General features: G+C 51.4%; 1 protein-coding gene and 1 long non-coding RNA gene across 17 annotated transcripts in view; one reads left to right on the top strand and one right to left on the bottom strand.

Moving 5' to 3' along the window:
• ATP2B2 (ATPase plasma membrane Ca2+ transporting 2) overlaps window positions 1-21,443 on the top strand; it is a 388,078-nt gene that overhangs the window by 236,179 nt on the left and 130,456 nt on the right. For all 16 annotated transcript variants that reach the window (XM_030801577.1, XM_030801576.1, XM_030801580.1 and 13 more), the window contains one exon: window positions 20,500-21,016. In XM_030801577.1, the coding sequence (XP_030657437.1) occupies window positions 20,818-21,016 (199 nt within the window). In that variant the 5' untranslated portion in view covers window positions 20,500-20,817. The remainder of the gene's footprint in view (window positions 1-20,499; window positions 21,017-21,443) is intronic.
• On the bottom strand, window positions 10,689-20,580 carry LOC115832043. The gene is made up of 3 exons (XR_004027517.1): window positions 20,498-20,580; window positions 16,011-16,016; window positions 10,689-10,701 (listed from the first exon to the last, which is right to left on the bottom strand). It is a non-coding gene; the product is annotated as an uncharacterized LOC115832043 (long non-coding RNA).

Consider the following 21,443-nt stretch of genomic DNA (forward strand, 5'->3'; position numbering starts at 1 on the left):
CACCATTTAACCCTCTGAGCCCAGCATACTCCTCACCCCCTGCCCCAGTGTTACTGAGGAGATCAAAGTCAACCAGCTGGGAGGCAGGTCCCTCAGTCCTGTACTTAACTCATTAGTCCCTGGGGACAGTGTGGCTCAGGGTGAAGCTCACAGACATTGGAGTCACACTGGCCTGGGTTCAGATCTGACCTCTGCCATTCACCAGCTAGGTGATCTTAAGTAGGTTGCTCAATCTCTCTGAGCCTCAGTTTCCCCATCTATATAATGGGCATGAAAACAACACCTACACCTGTGTTGTTTGAGGGTGAGATGGGCAACAGTGGCAGAAGGTGCATAGCCCCGGGCCCTGAAGGTGGCAGGAATACTTGTCATTGTTGTCACTTTCTGAACTGCTATTTCTATTTCAACCTCCTCGTCAGAGACAGCCCTGCCTTCCTTGATAACTCCCTGCGTCACTTCAGGTGATTCCTTTTCCCTCCCAGGTCTGTTTTCCCATCTGCAAAATGACCACAGGACCACTCAGGCCCTGCCCAGCGCTGGGATCTGCCTATCTTAAGCAGCCCCCGCGGGGGCTGGGCTGTTCTATTATTATATACTGACACCCTCACCTGGGTCTGGGCTCCTGAAATCTGAGCTTGGTGTGAGTGACATCCTGTGTGGTTGCCAGGCAACCAGGGCGCGAGCTGGGAGGCTTGGGTGTCAGGGTGTCCATCGGCAGCCCTCTCCCCAAAGGCTTGAAGGAGCAAGAGGGCTCAGGGCAGATCCTTGCCTGGCTAGCCCAGGAAGGACTGCCCCTCCTCTCATACCTGCCCAAGTCTACCCTCTCTTGGAACCCACTTTCTCAGGGTGAAAGGGGCTGCTGGCCTGGGATATTTTTGTAGATGGAGCACATGGTCAGGCTCAGAGAGAGAGAGAGAAACTGGAGCCTCCTTGCACTGCTATCTGATACAGCTGCTGTCACCATCACCCTCTTCCTGGAAGTCTGTAGCCTAAGTGTGCCCAAAAGCATGGAGAATTCCCTGACCCCCTCAGGGGGCCTGACACTGGCTTCTGGAGCTTCCAGGGCTCTTTGCATGGGCCTTGAGCCATGCTTAACAAATCATATCACCCTTATATTTACCTAGCCTCCCTGCATGACCTCTTGTATTTTCATTCCTTCACCTAACAAATGCTGTATTGAGTATCCATCCCAGCTCTGCTGTGTTCTGAGTGACCTTGGGCAAGTTATTTGCCTTAGTTTTCTTTTCTATAAAATAGGGATAAGAATACCTGCCTCATAGAGTTGCGATGTGGATCGGATGAGATGACGTGTAGAAAGTCCCTCTTGCAGGGCTTGGCACATAGAGAATGCTCCATAAATGTTAGCTTATTATCATTAATTTTATTCAGTTGTTATCATGTGCAGGCCCCATGCCAAGTTAGGAGGGAGCAGTACCAGGCTTTCTGAGGACAAGGGCTGTGTCTGGTTCCTCTCCATCTACACTGCATTACACATTGAAGTCGATCCACAGCAAAAGTTTGCGAGATGAGTGGAAATAAGAAATGAACGATTTCCCCTGAAATTCATTACTCAGCTCGTGTGGAGATGTTAGCTTTGAACACCTTTTATAGCTCCAGGTATTCCTCAGGCTCTCTTAACGGCTGCATCATCCACAAAACTACCAAAGTGTGTTTGAAATCTCTTTGTCAGTTTTCAGTCTCTGCCCTTTGATTGGGGTGGGGTGGAGCAAGTGGGCCCATGAGTACGTCAGGCTGACTTAAATGGCAAGGCAGACAGATGGCAGAGGGAGCAGGACTTGGCACTGATAGGAACACAAGACGAGACCTGCCTTTCATTTCACTCCTTCAGCGCCTCACTGGCCTCACCCTGGTCCCCGCACCATCTGAGTGACCTGTGTCAAGCAGGTCACTTGTCCCCTTGGAGCCCCAGACCCCTCATCTGTAAAATAGGCACCTTGCTCCCACTTTCCAGGGCTACAGGTGAGACAAAGGAGGCTGCACTCTGATGAACTCCCTCAAATAACAGTAATTATTTATAGCAAGATAACAGTGCTGTAGGAGAGGGCTGGGCTGGTGGCCGCTCCTCCCTGGGGCCTGCCATGCGTCAGCAAATCAACATTGGGTGGCCGCCAGCCCTCTGGCCTGGGGCCGTTCCTAACAGCAGGTAATGCGGCCAGGCTGATGATGCCAAAATTTCATCCTTGACTTCTTCCAAACAGGAAGGGGCTGCCATCTGCTTCCCACCCCTCACACCCAGCCCGCTGGGCCAGCCATGGCCTCTGCACCGTGCCCCACTAAGGGCCCTAGCCTCGCACCTGTCAGCCCCACCAGGGGCTCCCTTAGTGGATGCTGAAACTGGGGGTACCCTGAAAGCATCCTCCTGTCTGTCCCACAGCCCACATGGACACTGGGTGGAGAGGAGGGGAGCAGGGTGGCCCTGTCTTTCCATCTCCCCCAGACCCCGCCTCCCACTTCCCTGGCATCTCCACCAAGGGGCAGCCCCTTTAGTGCTCCTTCCAGATCCAGGAGCCTATTGAGTGCCAAGGTCATGTGCACAGCCTTGGGACTCAGGGCCTAATGCAAATCCTGGTCAGGCCATTCCCTGGCTGTGTGACCTTGGCCAGTCATCCCACCTCCCTGAACCTCGGCTTAAATAAGTGTACCTTCCTGGGATCAGGGGAGAGCAGGATTATTGAGATACTGCCTGGGGAAAAGGTGGAGACAAGGAGCAGCAGGGGGTGGTTATAAAACTTTGCTGCTCTCATGCTCATCTCTGTGACTGCCACTGCTACTCCAATGCCATTACAACGTTGGCCATCTCCCCGCCAAAAATGTTACCTCGTTTCCTCTGGTTCAGTAATGGTATCCTACCTGTAGGCTGGGGCTCGGTACACAGCAGGTGCCCAATGCATGTTCTCTGCCTTTGTATTCAAACATAAGTGTGGAAGGAGGGGATGAGTCCTGACCCAGGAAATCTTGTTCTTTCCCAGTTTCTGGGGTCCAGACACAAGTTTCCATGGCCACTTTTCCACGTGCCAACTCAGCTAGCTTTTGTCATGTGCCAACTGTGTCTGCCAGGTGTGCTGGGAACTCAAAAATGGTTGGACCCTAAAGGGCATGAACGGTCAAGCCCCATGGAGGGACCAACTGACTGCCTGGAGAGTGGGGTTAGCATAGGATTTACTCAGGAAGGGGCCCCTGGAGTGGGACTTTGAAGGGTGAATAGGAGTCTACCAAGCAGAGAAGCAGAAGGCAGGGTATAGCCTGTGCTAAGGTATAACCAGTGGTCCACAAGGCAGCTCTGAGTTGGTTTTTTATTATTAAAACAAGAAAATTTCCCCATGTAGATGTTTCAGTGGGCAGAATATTACTCTGTCTGATCCAAGGACACAGACGTGCCCATCAAAGTAGAGGTTGAGGGTGTCATGACCAGAGAGGACCCTCCCCTGGGCTCCAATCCAATGTCAGAGACTTATCACAAGTCAGCATGTAAAAGTCTCTTAGAAGCCATCTAGCCCAATCTCTTTAGTTTTCAGGTGGGGAAACTGAGGCCAAAAAGGGAAGAAGTTGGAGCAGGAACAGCTAATGGCAGACTTCATTACCAGGCTTGCCCAATGCCCATCCACCCATGGTGGGGTGACCAGCCGTGGAGCTGCATGATTTGTGAGCTGCACGGTCACCCCTGGAGATGTCGCTATCTCTGGGATGCAGTGCAGGCCCCTGATATCTCTAGCCTTAGTTTTCTTACCTGTGAAATGGAAATGGTCAATGGATCCTTTTGAGCTTAAAACTGAAAAGCATCTAATGAACACTCATATAATTCCATTTTGTTGTCGCTGACATTGGGTTCAGGGTAAACCTGAATGGCAGATTTTCCTGAAAGCTAAAGTCATCTGTTGGCGTGGTTTGGGGGTTCAGGGGCCACCCTGCAGACAGCTCCAGAGGTGGTGATGAGGTTTCTGCTACAGGTTAGTCTTTTATTCTCTTCTGGAGTCTTCATGGGTGCCCCCTTTTTTGCTACCCATCCACCTTCCAAACTGAGACACTAAGACCCCCACTCCAGGTAGTAAAACTGCTCACCCTAATCGCTTCCTCACACCCCACCACACACACATAGTCTAGACAGAGTCTTATTTCCGAAATGCACATGCTTTCTGCATACCTCAACACCCAGCCCACTCAGACGTGTGCAGGCTAGCTTATACACAACCACACACATCCTGGCCTGCACAGGCATGCATCTATGCATGCACACATAGAAATGAACTTCAGTGGACAAGAGGGAGCAGGACTATTCTGTGCTGCACTGATAGTAGGTCATAAAACACTCAGTAAATGTAAAACAACAAAAATAGTTAGCAGGAAGAAAATCTCAGCTCAACCTAAAAAGCTTTGTGTCCACCAGCATTGACACAGACTATCCGGGACGGAGAGAGTGAACTCCCTGTCAAAGGGGGCATGCAAACACAAGCAGGACTTAACAGAGATGCTGTAAAAGGCTTAGGCATCGCAGGGACGTTGACCTTTGAGGTCCCTCCTGGTCTCTGGATTCAAGCAGGTTTGGGGAGTCAGGGCCTCTTCTGAGCTTTGTAAACACTGTTCCCTTTTGGTGGCCTCTATTCTAGAAGTGCCTCTTCTTCCTGCGGTACCATCACAGTAAAGGACCTGGTGGTTAGGGACCAACTCAATGCAGGCCTGGTGCCATCAGGATCTGGGTCAGCCACTAGAGATGCACACACCTGTACATGCCCCCCAACCTAGCACCCATTTCGTAGCAGGCCCAAACCTGAAGAAAGAAACAGAGGTGGCAGCTCTGGCCTTGTCAGTCCCTTATAACAAGGAGTCAGAAGTAGTGAAGACCTGTTTGAATGTTACAAAGAAGGAGGTCTCGGGACTAAAATATCTACAGGGGCAGGGAGTAAGTATGGTGGACTGGAGAAAGATCCTTTGACTTGGAGATTTGAACCTAGGTTCCAACCACATCTTAAACCCAAAACCTAAACTCTCCTAGATCGTGTCTCACAGAGGATAGATCCTAGAGGCAGCATGACATGAGGCCTGGGATTCAGGGGAATTTTGAAATGCAGAAGGATGGTGCTGGAGGAGCTGGGGCTGTGCCCCACTGGGAAAGAGGGAAGCAAACAGCACCTCCCACCCTTTCTCTGCCAAGTTGCCTGTCATCAGACCCAGGGCTTCAGAGAAAGGAGGCAACTGCAAGACTGAGAAAGCAGAAGGGAGCAGAGCTTGGCAGGGCCATTGCTGATTGCTGGGGACAAGGAGAGGCTGCTGGACATGAATACCTGCAGAGTCTGAGGTTTGGGGTCTCCTGGAGCCTTGAAAGCACTTTGGCACTTGAGCTCTTAAACGTTCTGGCTGAGGGATCTGGGCAGGACTTGAACCTGCTTGAGAAGCTAAAGGAGTCACACCAGGGCTCAGGGGAGAGGAGGCTTGGGGCTGGTTCTTGGCAAGTTATGAGGACAGGGTATCTTCAAGGTATCCCTTAGGCCTCCTCAGACCAGCCCAAGATTGGAGAAGGGCCTGGCACTCAGGGAAAATGTGGCCCAAGGATGAAGGTGGAACACATTCCTGGAGCATCCATCCCTGGAGTAGAGGTGGGTGGCAGGCTTAGGAAGGTGAGTCCTCCGACTGGCCTTGGGCCTGAGCCCAGCTCTGCCAGCACTTGCTCCATGGCCTTGCGCCAGAGCCTTCCACCTCAGGGACTCCATTTCCTCATCTAGAAATCACTGTCATCCCAGTTTCTAGTTTCTCTCGCTGGCTAGGCTCTGGGCTGAGCCCTGTGCCCTGCATTAACTCACATTTTCCTCCCAATGACCCTGGGAGGGAGGGGCTGTGATTGTCTCCATTTCAGAGAAGCGACAACTAAGGCCAGAGAACGACTTAAGTGGTTTCCATAGAAGGTAGAGGCTTCTGGGGATGGAGGAAATTCCCAGGAGGAGACGGCACTGGGGGTTGCAGATCTAGGGACCCTGAGATGGAGAAGGTGGTAACAGGCAGAGAAGAGAGGAGAGGGCATTCCAGATAGTGATCTTGGTCATGCCATGGTGTGGAGCTAGGGCTGCTGTGGGGGCCATAGACTGTGGGAATAGAGGGAGCCAAGCTATACCCCGCCGTGTCCTGGCTTGCTTTTATTTGGGGGGCTTAGAGCCTCAGCATCAAGCCCTTGGCTCTGTGCAGCTTCATCAAGGTGAGGGTCCCCTGGGCCCGCATCCCCTGGGAGGCTGCATTCGCATCTGTCCCCGCGCAGATGGCTGGTGAGCACAGCTAGCAGCCCCCACCCCCACCCGCACCCCCTTCTGTCGCGAGGACTCGGCTGTGCTGGGGAGTGTGGTGCGGCGTTATTTTTAGAAGTGGCACCATCTGTTCAAGGTGCCGGGTGGATTCTGTTCGTCTCCGCAGTGGCCAGGGACAGCCATGCCAAGTCAGAGGAAGAGCTACAGAGCTAGTCAGGCCCCCCATGGTCACACTTCGGCCAGGATGGTCACTAATCAGCATGCGCACAGGGCATAGGGTTCCAGGGTCTGGGGTCTGGGGTCTGGGGCTTAGGGCTGCCAGTGGGGAAGCTCTGGGGCCAGGAGAGCAGACGCAGAGGATGAGTTTGAGGTAGGCGGTGGCATGTGCCCCCGCACACCCCACCTGGTCCCTGGGACTGGGCCCAAGGGCTGCCTCCTGGCAGATTCAGAGTGTCCTGGCCCTGACCTCCAGGTTTCAGGGACGAATGGAGAATAGGAAAAGGAGAAAAGTACAAAGGCTGAACCATAAGGATCCTCAGTGGGACCCCGCACTGGGTGTGGCAGAAGACACGGGCCTGGCCAGGGTAGCCCAGAGGACTAGGACATCCCCCCACTCTTGACCCACATGCTCCAGTGTGTTCCACTGCCTGAGGGGTCACTGTGTAACACTGTGATCCAGAGCAGGGGCTCCGAAAGCAGCCTGCCTGTGCTCCAATCCAACAATTATGTGACCCCGCGCAATCTCTTTAACCTTGCAAAGCCTCCATTTGCTCATCTGTGAAAGGGGATACCAATAGAAGCTCCTTCCTGGGGTTCACATGTGGATTTGCTGGTTTGATGCCTATAAAGTGTGGCACGTGTCCGGCCCTCAGCAAGGATGCATTTGGCATAAGTTTTTCCTGCCATCTGGTTGGCCAGTTTCTGCTTTGAAAGGCAGGCGTCACCCTAATATTCCCACTTCCAGTGTCATTCCATAGTCCAACTGCTTTCTCGGTCATGGAACCAGACCTGATGGAGGCCCGTTCTGTGCTGGGGACTGGAGAGGCCCTGTTCCTGGGGAGCTCAGGGCCTAGTTGGGGAGGCAAGCTGGCAAAACCCACCCCAAGGCAGTGGGTGGAGGGTCAAGCTATGGATTTAAGGAGTGAGCCACACGTGACGGGCTGGCAGAGGGAAGAGAGTTGGAATCTGGAGCAGAGGAATTGGAGAGGACTTCACAGAGAAGTTGGCATGAGGACTAGATCTTGGAGAGTGAGGTTTGGATTAATGGAAAAGCAGGTGGTAGACCATTCTGGATCCAAGGAACATATATGCAAAAGTTGGAAGGCAGGAACTTGCATTAGTTGTTCAGAAAATGGCAAGGACCATAAGGTCCCTCAGTGGGACCCAACACTGGGTGTTAACTTAGACCAGACCCCAGAGAGGCCAACTCAGACCCCAAGGAGGCCGGCTCAGACCCCAGAGAGGCCAGCTCAGAGCCAATCAGGTGGGATGCGGGAAGCTGTAGTCATTAATATGTTTTCTTAAATAGGAACTGGTAGCCAGTGAACATTTTTAATCCAGAGAGAGCCATGCTCAAATCCAAAAGGCAGCATAATGTGGCAGCTTCAGAGTCAGAAAAGCCCAGTTCTACTCCCAGATCTGCTACTCCTCATTAGCTGTGTGAGCTTGAGCGTAATGTTATTTTACCTCTCTGAGCCTCAGTCTCCTCATCTGTAAAATATGCATAATAATACCTACCTCATGGAGTTGCTGAGGGATAAGGTATGAGCAGAGCCTCACACAGCCTCTGACATGCAGAAGCCACTCTGTAAATGGCAGTCACTGTCAGCTTCACTCTGGGGTCAGTGAAGGAGTGTGTAAGACTAGAGAGCCAGGGGGCCGAGGGGCTGTGGATGAGGAGCCTATACCAGAGTTGGGAGCCTGGGGAGGCGAGGAAGAGGAGTTAGGCTGAGCCTTCATGCTGATGCTTCCTGGATCCGGTCACCGGACTGGACATGAAGGAAGGATTAGAGTCAAGAGTGGCCCAGATAGTGCTGTGGATGCCCTTAGTAACACAAGGGTCGCAAAAGAATGAGGAGACTTAGGAGAGCCTGAGGGCCTGGAGGACCTTTAGAGGGGACATTTGGCAGCCACAGGAAGGTCGGTTCTGGAGCTTGGGAGAAAGGCCATGGTGGAAAGGTGGGTCTGGGAACCATCCATGTTAGGGTGAAAATTGATGCCAGATGGGTGGCATTGCCCAGGGAGAGGCAAGGCATTAAGAGGGCAGGACCATGGGGAAACTTACAGTTACCCCAAAACAGAGAAGCCATAGAGGCCTGGGCAGACATGGTCAGAGAAGCACAGGAGAGTGGGAAGAAGGAAGGGAGGTGCCATCAGCCGTGGGCAGGGACGTGAAGACTGAAAAGGGCCCTGGAGTTTGCCAGTGGGGGTCCTCACCAGAAGCCACCCAAGGGCCTGGCCTACCAGGAGGTGGCATTTGGATGGTTAGGGCCAGGGAGTTGGAGACTATTTTGAGCCACAGACTGAGTCACAAAAGCAAGGCAGGACTTTAGAACCCAAAACCAGGAAAGTGTGGGCTACAAGAGGAAGGAAGCCTAGAGAAGGAGGAACAGGAGCCCCAAAGCACGAGGACAGGAGTTCTGCTCATTTAAAATTCACAGCCCCCACCATCCGCTCATTCGTCTCTGCAGGGTGGGGGCTGCAGACCTGTGTTTTAACCAGCCCTCAAGTGATGCCAACATAGGTAGCCCTCAGAGAACCACTTTGAGAAGCCCTGTTCTGGGGTCCTTGAGCTGCAGCCAGAGAAGACTTTATCAGGAGAGGAAGGAGAGAACACCTTTACCATGAGGGAGGGTGCAGACCCAAGTGCAAACCTCTGCTTATCCCCACTTGCTCTCAGCTGCTCCTTTGGCTTCCTGGCCTTTTGATTTTCCTCCTTCAGATCTGAGGCCAAGTCAGTAGCCTCACAGAGATCTCTGGCTTTCTGCCAAGGAGACTCTGGGTGGAGATAACCAGGGCTCAAGTGTGGAAGATGAGTGCACAGTCACCAAACCAGGGGCACCTCTGCTTTAGCCTAGAAGTAGAACAGTGTCTGGCCACAGTAGTGAGAAATAGAAGCTAAAAGACACTTCCACCCATGCACATACGCAAATCCCTGCTGGTACCTGCATCATTCTCATTTCCTCACTTCTTTGAATCCAAGAGTCCTACTTTCTGCTGTTTTAATCTCCCTTTCTCAATATAGCTAGATTTCCTAGCATCTGCATTCTTGGAACACATAGAAAGACTTTCCTCCAAGCCTTAGCTTCCTGTTTCTCTGATCTGGACCCCAAAGGACTCACTCAACTATCCAAAAGTAACCTCCCAACTTAGACACATCCCCTGGCACCTCTGTGGGTGAGTTTTTCCTCCCTCACCCCATGGAGGAAATAATTTACTAAGCTCAGTAAGACTGAGATGCTACCACTTAAATATGCTCCCAGTTCTGGCAGAAACCAGAGGCAAAGGACCACGCACAGTGCAAAAGAATGAATCACTAATGGTGGAATTTCTGGCATCAGTGGCAGATGGCACTGATGGACTGAGGTGGGTCCTCAGTGCATGCAGTTCAGTGACCCTGAGTCACCTTTTATACAGTATCATTTTGTTAGCTCAGTCCTGCCCCCTCAAAGCCTAAAAAACAGGCTTTGAGCATCAGCACTAAAATATGCGGTCAGCTCCCCATGCTTGCTCACAGAACTCATGGAAAAGGCCCAGTGCCTTCCCCAGTGCCTACACCCAGCACCCTAGGTGTTGGAAAGGGGTTGCACCTTTGTCTTGGCTTTCCCAACCCCACTCTTCATTGGTCAGCACTGCTGTCCTGCAGAGTTCCTAGGGGCACTTAATAACATCCTGCTCTGTGTCAGCACCTCAGTGTGTGGACAGCTCCTTCACATGTTGTTCTTAACGCCCACCTCCACCTCCCTAATCAGCACTGTGCCCTTAAGGACAGTTCCCAGGGGAGCCAGTTCCCCACTACCAGCTTTGTCCTCCCCAGGGGTACTGTCTTTCAGCACCAGGACCACGTGGACAGCTCTCACTCCCAGCCTAGGTTGGTCAACCTGCTGGGGAGAGAGGGCGCCTGTGGTTATCAGGTTCCCTGACCTCAGCTACCCAATCCCTCTCCAGCACCCACCTCCGTCCATCCATCAGCACTTCATTCCCAGAGACAGCTCCCTAGGCCCCAGCCCTCCATGGTCAGAGGTGAAGCCTGAGGCCTCACCAACCAGCCAGTGACCTGTTGTGTGTGGTCAGAACACTGACCGCAGAACTCTGTGCCTCACTGTAGAAACCAGAAAGGAAAAATGGCAAGAAAATTGGTCTGCTGGACAGAAGGGTGTGAGCCTAGGTTGCTGTTAAGAGCTCCTGTGTGTGAGAGAGGGCTGGCCCTGCTACCCCTTAACCATAAGACCTTATACCAATCACTGCACACTCAGTCTGTCTTCTCCTGTATAAATGGCAGGGCTGGAGTACCAGTGCAAAGCATTGTTGTGAAGGATTAAACAAGCTAAGTGCATAAAGCAGTGCTGAGCACATAGCAGGAATGATGTTGGTGTTGCTGTTATCATTTTTTGTTCTTCTTCCAAGCCTCTGCTTGTAATCCACAGGGACGGAGCAGACAGTGGGAGAGAATGAGGGGGATGAGGGCAGAAGAGGACAGTGTCATGTTGGCCAGTTAGGCCATTTAGGACCTGGAGGCTGGAGACAGCCAGTGCTGCAAAGAAGACCTCAAGAAGTTCAGTGCAGCAGTAGGGAAAGAGCTGGGCAGTGCAAGAGAGGATGCTGGGATGTGGCTGAGGCATTTGGCTGAAACCAGAGTGCAATGTCCAGAGCCGCTGGCCCATCCCAGGGAGGGCCACCATCCCCAGCATTCCCACTGCATGTTCCCTCTCTTACAGCCCAAAGTGAAGCTTCCCCAACACTTTTCTGCCTCAAACAGGCTATCTTACCTGGATCTGCTAGTGACTTTACTGTTTTAGCCTCATTAGAAACCCCACAAATACTTTTTAAGGAAATATTTCTAAACATGGAGCACATAAAGGGTACAAATTTGGGAAGGCAAGCACTGCAGTCAGAAGCCCAAGGGTGGGCAGTGAATGTCACAGGCAGAAGGTGAATTCCGGTCAGGTCATGCCTCCCTGATTCTAGGGCATTTCTCCTTCCTTCGGCCTCCAGCCAAGCACGACTTAACCTGCAACTGGGATGTCCATTTCTGCTAGACACAAGGCAGCAGCAGGGAAGCCCTGGGAACTGTGCATGACCCAAGAAGCAAGGATCCTTGAGGATGGGGCTAAAACAGCCCTTCAACACTGAGCTTCTGTCCAGATTGCACCCTTATTTTACAGAAGAGGAAACTGAGGCAGGAAGGGCCATAGTGCAAGTTGTTGAAGGACAAGGGGATGCAAAGGAAAGGCAGAGGCTTTGGACGGAGCAGACATATTGAAACTATGCCAAGTCCTACCCATACGGCCGTGGCCATTGTGGCCTCTCTGAGCCCCAGCTTCCTTGCCTATAAAGTGGGGACAGCAACACCACACAGCCCATGGAAGGCACTTGCTAAGCAATTGCTGCTCATCATAGTCATCACACCAAGATCAAAATTGAGTGGATCTGATTCCCAGGAAAAACCCAAACCAAAAGTTGTGCAGAAATCACTTGACCCAGCCTGCACATCCTGACCATGGGGTTGAGGTTATTTGGGGGCTCTGTGCGGCAGAGTGAGCAGACGTTAAACAGCAGGAAAGAGGATCTGAGCATCTCTCTTGCTCTCCTCATAGTCCCAGTGCCCAGGGAAGGGCCTGTGATGCAGCTCATTGGTTTTATTGGGTAGGTGGATGAACAGATGGATGGAGAGATTGATGGATTGACAGATGGACAGACAGCTAATGGTCAAGCAGACAGATGGAAGGATGGACGAACGGATGGATGGACAGATGGATGGCTGGATGGATGGATGAGCAGAAATGGAAGGTTTTTCCTGCCATCTAACATTGGCAGCTCCTCTGAGAACAGAGGACAGTGGAGTGAGTTGACCCTGGTAGGAAGGTAAGGGCTGGACCTCCCCTTCCTCAGGCCAGGCATGAGGGTGAGAAGCTCCACAGGAAGCCCTGGATCCCTCTCACTGCCTGCCCCTTAGACCTACTTCTGCCACCTGTGCCTTCAAGGCTGATGCAAGGCTGTTTCTTTGGGATTTTTTTTTAGATTTTCCTTTTCTGGTTAACAGAATAGGAGTTGTCTAAAAATAGCACTAAATTTGCTTCTGAGGTATTCATTTTCAGTTCCCTTCCTCTTTCCCTGTTCTCTCTCCTCAACTGTGAAAATTTGTGAGATTGTCTTCTTCAGCTTTGAGCACATGCACACACAGACACTCACACATCATGGGGCTTGCACACCCAAAGACAGGTGTGGCACAGATATCTTGGGCTCTCTCTCTCTCTCTCTCACACACACACACATGCACACACACACACACTCATGCTGACATGCTCCAGTAGACCTGTGTGGCACACCTTGTCCTTTGGGGTCACTCACACCAACCACATGTCCACTGATACATCATAGGGACCCTCTTTTCCACACACAAAGCACAGTCACTTACAGCCCTACTCTAAGACCAGCATTTGCACACTTCTTCTGACACAGGTGTGCCCCCAGACCCTGTCCCACTCATACTAAGAAAACCACCATAATGCACTCCCACTAACCCTGCACACCCACGCTCATCTTGCATATCTATACTAGCCCTGCACACTCACACTAACCCTGCACCCACATATGCCTTGTATGCCCACACACCCTACACACCCACACTCAACCTGCACAGGCACACTAGCCCTGCACACTCGCAGTGGTCTAACACACCCACACTCACCCTGCACACCCACACTCACCCCACACTCACACTCACCCTACAGACACACTGATCTAGCACACTCACACTGGCATGCCTGCTTACATCCACACTCACCATCAGGTTCTCCCTCCTTACACACACGTGCAGAGGAAATTGCCTCCCCCAGAGAGGATATCTAAGAGAATGGCTGAGGCTCTCTGGGTGAGGACAAGGGAGGAGCTGTTGGCCCTCCACCCCCAACTGCAGGCTGAGTTCACCTGTTTCCTTGGGTTCAGCATGGAGGAAGAGAGTTCTCCATCACTGGGGCAGTGCGGCCCCTACAGAAAGGCCAGAATTTGCAACCAGGAGAGGAAAGCAAACATCCTACCTCATGGGAACTATAAGTAGTTCATCAAGACCAGAAGAGAAGGGAAACTAGCCTTGTTTGCTGTGCCAACAAGCTGGAGGCCTCCCCAGCCACCTGAGAGGTGACAAGGAGCCTGGTAGGCGTGGGAAAGTCAGAGCTGCGTTCCCTTTGAAATATGGCACTATGGGGTACACGCTGGTCTGGGAGTGATTGGAGGCAGGGAGTAAGTTAAATTATCATAGGACAGTCACCATTTAACAAGTGTTTCCTCGTTGCCAGAAACTGTGCTAGCTCTATCTCAATCCTTACAAAACCCTGTGAGATGGGCTGTAGGGTTGTCTCCATGTTGGGGAGGGTAAACCAAGGCACAGAGGATTAAGAGTCCTGCCCAAGTCACATAACTAGCAACTAGCAGAGCTAGGCTTCCATCACTGGGGATCTTCAAACCGGACTTGTGCCCCACATCAGTCATTGATGATTCAATGGAAAAGTGACCTTAAAAATACATATTAAGGTGGCACTTAAATTCAGCATGTCTTAAAACAGAAGAATTTGGCATCCAGAAGTTATTTTTAGCACATAATTCATGTACGACTGTCCCAGCTACCATCCTTCAGTTAGGATTTGAAAAGCTGTTGGTTTGGGGATTTGTTTTGTTTATTTTTTTATTCTTCCTTTGAAAGATAGATTCCTTCTTTGTGAAATTAACTCCACAAACAAAAAAATATTGCTCCTTCCTCTCCCAGCCTCCCTTCTGGCAAAGACTTTTTATTAAGGCACCCCTAACCTATTCTTGAGTCATTGAACTGTAACAATACAGAGTAATTTAAATGCTAATAAGATGAAACTGAAATGCATAAATCCAATATTGTCAGAATGTTCTCCTGGATTCTGAAGGGCCTGGCACATCAGAGCCTGAAGGGACTCCAGAGAGCACTAATCCAATCCCTTCACTTCCCACATGGGGAAACTGAGGCCCAGAGAAGAAAGGGGCTTGCTCAGGGTCACACCATTGGAGCTGGGAAAACAAGGAGGAGATTCTCACTGGGCTTTGGTCTCAGTTGGCTGTGTGACCCCTAGTGTGTTGCTCAACCTCTTTAGGCCAGGTCGGGCTATACGCTCTGCCCGGGCCTGTGTGCCCATTGCTTAGGGCAGGAGTGCTCACCTGTGCAGTGTTGAGAGCTGAGTGCAAGAGAACCTCATTGCAACCATGAGGGAGGAACATTTGCTAATAACTAGGAGGAGGGGATCAGGGGGGACTCAAGGAAGCCAGTGTTTCATTTTCTGCTCTGGGCCAGGAGCTGGCTCTCATTGAATCCTTGCAGCAGCCTGTAAGACGAACAGGGTCATCCCCACTTTACAGAGGAAGCCCAGCAAAGTTAGATGACTTCTCCAAGGTCACACAGTTCATTTAGTCTCTCAGCCATAGAGTGTAGGTAACGTGATATTTGGATGAGGCAGCAAGAGCCTGAGAATCTGGTGGGGTTGTGGCTGAGGGAAGAGCTACCTGTCCCAGCTTCACCCTCACGCTGATGCCTCATTACAAAGAGGGGAAACTGGACAGTGGAGGGCAGTGCATGCATCTCGAAGAAAAACTATGATGCTGATTTTGTTATCTTTCCTGACCCCCCAGAAAACTCTTAAGGTAGGCAGGGTAGGAATCACTAGCCCATCTTACAGATGAGCAAACTGAGGTCTGAGGACCTATCTAAAGTTACAGCTTCCATAGGCGGTAGACCCAACACCAAATATTTATTGAGTGCCTTCTGGATGCCAGACATTGCGCTAGTTACAGAAGAGACATAGCAACTGCCCACGTGATGCTCTCAGAATCCTGGGGAAAGAAAACAGTTAAGCAGGCTCAAGCAATACATTGTGAAGTGTACTACAATCCGGGAGGCACCTGGGAGTCAGGAGCATTTATGCAGTCTAGGTGGTCAGGAAAGGCTTCCAAGGAAGGGACACTGAGGCTGAACAGGACAGCGGCTGTTAGGGAGGCAAAGGCCCAGGTAGTGAAGAGTGTTCTGAACAGACACATGGCACATCTGCAGGAGTCAGGCATCTGAGGTATTCTATGCAAACTATGGGGTCCTCAGTTCTGTCCATCTGTGAAAAGGTCATTTGTGTAATATCATACAAGTAGCTTTTGTGCTGGTGGACTTCACACTTTTCCAGCAAATCTTGCTGTCAGAGCAAGCACCAAAGTGGGCTCTACAGCTTGGAATGAAAAGACAAAATGCCCAGAAAAGGGGTGACCTCATGTTTGCACCCATGAGATGAAGCAGGGATAGGGAACAAGCCACATCAGAAAAGGTAGAGAAGGAAGTATGAGATCGGTCGCCTTCAGGGTGGAGTTCTGATTTGTAATTAATTTTGTTATCCCAGAGTTCTATCCCTCTATACTGGCTCACACTGTTTTCCTTCTGCACATTTTACTAACAGACAGTTGTGTATTTCAGTTTCTTCATGATTCATCTTTTTATTAAGTCCTTCTTTACCTGAAGAAAAAAAAAATCCCTACTTGGAGCTGAGAGGAAAGGCATTCCTGGTTACCCCGGGCCAGTTCAGGTCTTCCTGCTCTGTGTGTCCACAGCAGCTGGGGGTCCCCATGATGGCAAACCCTTCAAGTCATAGAAATCACTAATTTAGTTGTCTCTCTTCTTCACTGTGGGCTCGTAGAGGGCAGGGATCCTCTCTGTATTGTTCAGTACCTGGCACTGTGTAGTACCCAAAACACAATCATTGAATGGATGGTTGGATGGGTAAGTGGATGGATGGATGGATGGATGGATGGATGGATGGATGGATGGAGTGGATGAGTAGATGGGTCGGTGGGTGGTGGGTGGGTGGATGGATGGAAGTGTCGGTGTGTGAGCAGGTGAATGGATGGATGGATGGATGGATGGATGGATGGATGGATGGATGAGTGGATGGGTAGGTAGATAGGTGGATGGATGGATGAATAAATGGAAGGGTGGGTGAGTGGGCAGGTGGATGGGTGGGTGTGTGGATTGATGGGTGGGTGGGTGGGTAGATAGTTGAAGATCATTTTTCATCTTATCACAGTAGTCATTAAAATCAACAGTAGCCCATTAACTCATGCCTACTGTTGTGATCACAGATATAATTGCTGCTAACGATTCTCAGAGCTTGCTTGTACTGTCAGAGACGTAATTATCAGTGCCTGTAAGCCACGCCGCAGGTAGCACAGGCACAGATAGAAAACAGCACCTCGGGTTTAGAAAGTCCCTTGTGGATTGCAAAGCACTTTCGTTCACATATGGCACTTCGTTTAAGTGTCATAAGAACCTCATGAGGGAGATTCACCAGGGGAAGCAGAAAAGCATCCTGATTAGGAGTGTGTCTCTGGACCCAGACTGCCTAGGTTCAAATCCCAGATCCACCACTCACTAATCATGTGATCTTGAGCAATTTACTTCATCTCTCTTGGTCTCAGTTTCCTCATATGTTCTAGGGATAATAAGGTCTCATAAAATGGTTTATGGATTGACAATAATAATCACAATAATTTGAGTGCTGACTGTGTTCTGGGCTTTGTTCTAAGTATTTTAAATGAAATAACTCATTTATGCCTCATAACATCTATGAGGTAGATACTCCTATTCCCCTCTGCTTTTTTTAAGATAATGAAATCAAAGTTAATTTCCTTCCCATTCAGCTGGGAGATGAAGGAGCCAGAATTTGAATTCAGAATTAGTGGTTTCCAGAGCCCTACGCATAACGCCTTGCCGCGTCTCTGAGATAGATGTTTCTGTAAAACACTCAGAGTGCTTGGCACCTAATAAGCACTCAATAAATGCTTATCATGTGCCAGTCAGGCAATGTTATATATCAGTAGCCCCAAATTATAGATGCTGAAGCTAAGACAGAGAATCCAGGCAACTAGCTCAGAATCACAGGTGATTTCTACTGCCAGTAAGTTTAGTGCAGGTGTGGGTGGTAAATGTTCACCAGCTTTGCCTTCACCCAATCCAGGCTTGTTGCTTAAGCGCCAAGGACTGAGGCCTCCTGGGGCTCCAGGTCAGTCCCAAGTTCCTTCTGGACAGAAAGTCTGCATCTCCTCATCTCAATTCTTGTCCCTGAGTAAGCAAAGCCTGTTCTGGAAAGTTCTTAGTCAAATCACCTCCCCAGCGCTTGCCCCTCTAGCGGGGTTCAACCTTCCCACAGCATCTGAGACCCATCTCTCCTAGAAGCCCCAGCCACTGCATTGGCCTGAAGGACCCCTGACCTCATTTCCTTCCTTCTGCCCCAATTGTAGCCCATTTGCCTCACTCTATCCTTGTCTTACTCCTGCCATTTGGATTTTCTCTACCCAGCTTCCTGAACATACACGAAACACATTTACACTGAGCAGGCAGCAGGAAGAGCACTGCTAAATGTAAAAGCTCCCGCCCCGTCCCTGCACAGACCTAGTGCCTCATCCAACCCTGAACAAGGGCCCACATGTTCTCAGAGGTCTCTCCTTGCCTCCTGTGGGTGGCCCTAGACTGGGGAGGGAGCCATGTTGAGGTTCTGCGCTAGCTTGTAGCAGGGGGAGGAGAGCATTCGGCTCAAACCCAAATGCCAACACTCTCCCCAGAGAGGTTCAGCATCCTAGACCAGGCCACTGCCAGGCCCTTCTTACAGGGTGGTGGACAAGAGTCCAAGGTCTAAGGTTGAAAAGATCTTCCACTCCCTGGCATCTCCCCACTGTGTGACCTTGGGCAAGTGACTTCACCCCTCTGAACCTCATTCTCTTGGTCTATAAAATGGAGATAATTCTAGTATCCACTTCACAGGGTTGTACAGGAGATAGTGTCTGTTTGCTTTTCATTCATTCATTTATCCATTTAACAATTGTTTACTAGGTAGCTACAAGGAGCCAAGTGCTTTTCTGGTCAACTCTTATAGAATTTACCTTGGATGTATGATACAGAACTCATCCCACAGTGCCTGGTACATAGTAGATGCTTAGGAAATGGCAGGGGGGTATTGTTTTTTTTTTTTATTCACATTCTTGGTCCCTGCCTCACCTGCTCCTCCGAGGAATACATTGGTGGGGTCAAAACTCATGGATTCTGTGGATGGTGTGTGTTCCATCCATGGCCAAGGAACATGGCCTCTCTTGAGTATTGTAGGTGGGAGCACCAAGCATGCAGTTTCTTTGGTGTCTCGTGTCTCTGTGTCTCTTCTTGAGGTATCACATCCATTTTATGTTCTATTCCATAAGAGACCTGTTAGTCTCAGTGTAAAAATAATCTTCCTACTGCATCCCTGAGTAAAAGTGTACCTTGTGTAAGACATTTAACGTTTCTCCTGTGGCTGCAGCACCCCGTGACCCAAGACTGGGAAGCCCCAAATCTAGAAACACACTGGATTTGAATATGGTTTATAATTAGTTCTCAGTAAATTGGGAAGTAGTCAGGGGCAGGGGTAAGGAAGAGTGACTGTTTTGCCCCCAATTTACAGATGAGTGAACCAGGGCTCCAAAAACTGAAGGAACTTGCCCAGGGTCCCACAGCCAGGATTTGAACCCAAATTACCCCGATGCCAGATACTGTGTTCTTAGCGGCTGCCTGGCACAGTCCACCCACCCACCAGGGCTCTTCGGAGGCAAACGCGGGAGCACCCCCTAGGGGAAGGGGAGGAGCCCGGGGCTATGAGCCAGGAGACCATCTCCTTCTGCACTCCTCAGCACTCTCATTCTGTGTGGCTCTGGAAGGGTGCTTTTTCCCTCTCTGAGCTTCAGGTTCCTCGCTGGGAAAGTGACTTAGCCCTAGAATGCCTCCAGCTCTAAAATGTGTGAAAGACGAAAAGGTTATGAAGGAGATAAGGCAGAGGAGGAGTTGGAGCTGGGGAGGGGGTCAGTCCTGCCTTCCTTCCCTCACCCCTTCCCCTCACCATCCTGGGCCCCGGATGGCCAGCTGTCCGTGACTGCGGGGCGGGGCTGCTCCCTGTGCCAGACCCAGTCGAGCTCAGCTGGGGCCCTTTGTCACCCAACGCTTGCTGGGGCCTCGGCCTCCGGTGTTGGGTGTCGGGGTGGATTGGATTCTCTCCTGGCAGCCCCACAGATGCCGCATTCCTGTAAGGGTGGCTGGGCGGGCAGGGAGAAGCCAGAGCTCCCACCTTCTCCTGGGCTCCAGAGAGGGACGGGCAGCCGCTGTCCGTGGTGCTGGTCCGTAGGGACCACCCCTCCCCCTACCAGGTGAGGGCTCCATGGACCTGAACTCATACTGGGACCAAGCTCTGGGCTCAATGACATTCTTGTGAATATGCATGAGCTGGCTTCTCTGGCCAGGCTGAGAGCCTCGATTAATATGGTGGGGGCCTGTGGGTGCAGGTGGGGGGCTTTCTCCCATCCCCATGCCTGTGAGACCTGAGTGGGGAGGGATGTGGGAGAAGAGTGTATTGGTGGACACAGGTGGCATGGGTGGAGGGAGGATTTGTAGGGGCGGGGAACCTGGGAACTGTGTATTTGGGGGAGTGTGTCTCAGATTATGTGGGCATGGGGTGTGTGTAAACATGTTAAGGATAGTGAGAGAAAGAGGGAAATGGAGTCTGGGTGTGCTCAGAGAGCCTGTGAGCACAGCAATTCTTGAGGGAAAGGGGTGGGGAGGTTAAGTTGTATGGCTCAAAGCTGGTGCATGGGGCCTGGATGTTGATGTGTGTGTGGCAGTGGCACAGGACACAAGGACATGCCAGAAGCTATGTGTCGGGGGATGTGTGTACACACAGGGTGTGTGCTGTGAAGCCAGTGTGTTCCACAGCACAACACACAAATAGGGAGTTAGAGTGTGTTATGGGGCTATGCCTTGAGGGTGGCATATTGTGGAGTGCCTGGGTTGGCACTAGTAGCATTGGATTTACAGTATGAGCTGGTGTGTTAGGGGGCATGTGTGCAGTCAGTGTTGTTTGGGTTGCTGTGTGTGTGCCTGGGGCCTTCCTGAGCACCTGTCCCATGTGGCCTCCAGTGCCTGGCCTTTGTCACTCACTCTGTGCTTGTCCCACAGGAGCCACCACCCCGACCATGTAGATGCCAGTTCCAGGGAGCAGCATGGGCCCCACTGAATGGAGACTCCTGGGTCTACAGCCCTGAGCCCCTCCGGCCCCTGGACCTCGTCCCACACCGGGGGACAGCCCTTGGAGCTCACCACCACTGTCACCAGCCCGCCTCGGCCACCCCCACCCCCCGGGACCCAGAGTCGGCCACCTGGTGCCACAGCTGACCAGTGAGGGTGTGCTGAGGACAGCCACAAGCAACCATCACCCGGCAGCTTCTTGTCCAGTGCTGACCCTTGGGCCCAGCCCAAGCAGGGACTGCAGCAAACATGGGTGACATGACCAACAGCGACTTTTACTCCAAAAACCAAAGAAATGAGTCGAGCCATGGGGGCGAGTTTGGGTGCACAATGGAGGAGCTCCGCTCCCTCATGGAGCTGCGGGGCACTGAGGCTGTGGTCAAGATCAAGGAGACTTATGGGGACACCGAAGCCATCTGCCGGCGCCTCAAAACCTCACCTGTTGAAGGTAAGTGTTCATGACTTGAACCCAGGGCTGCAGCCTAGATGGCCACCATCTGAATTGGCCACAGGGGCCATATTCATAGTATGTAACAGCAGGGATGTGTCAGAAAAAGGCTGAAATGCCAGAATGGCAGAATGGCCATTGTAGTGCATTCTAGCTGAGTATCAGCCCCTCTGGATAGGCTGAGTGTCAGCCCCTCTGGATAGGCTGAGGAACGGCTTCATCAGGGGTTGGGCATGACTCAAGCCACCTGCAGAGAGAACGGCAGGGAGACAGCTGGGTCAAGACTGTGCTCTGGAGACAAGGGGCCCCACAGCCATAGAGTGGCGAGTTCAACATTCTATTAATATGGGAGGCACTAGTCTCTGAGGCAGAGGCAGAAGGGCCACTGGGTAGAACCAACATGGAACCTGCACCCAGGCCCAGGAGG

Source organism: Nomascus leucogenys, chromosome 21 (genome assembly GCF_006542625.1).
Source record: "Nomascus leucogenys isolate Asia chromosome 21, Asia_NLE_v1, whole genome shotgun sequence".
NCBI lineage: Eukaryota > Metazoa > Chordata > Mammalia > Primates > Hylobatidae > Nomascus > Nomascus leucogenys.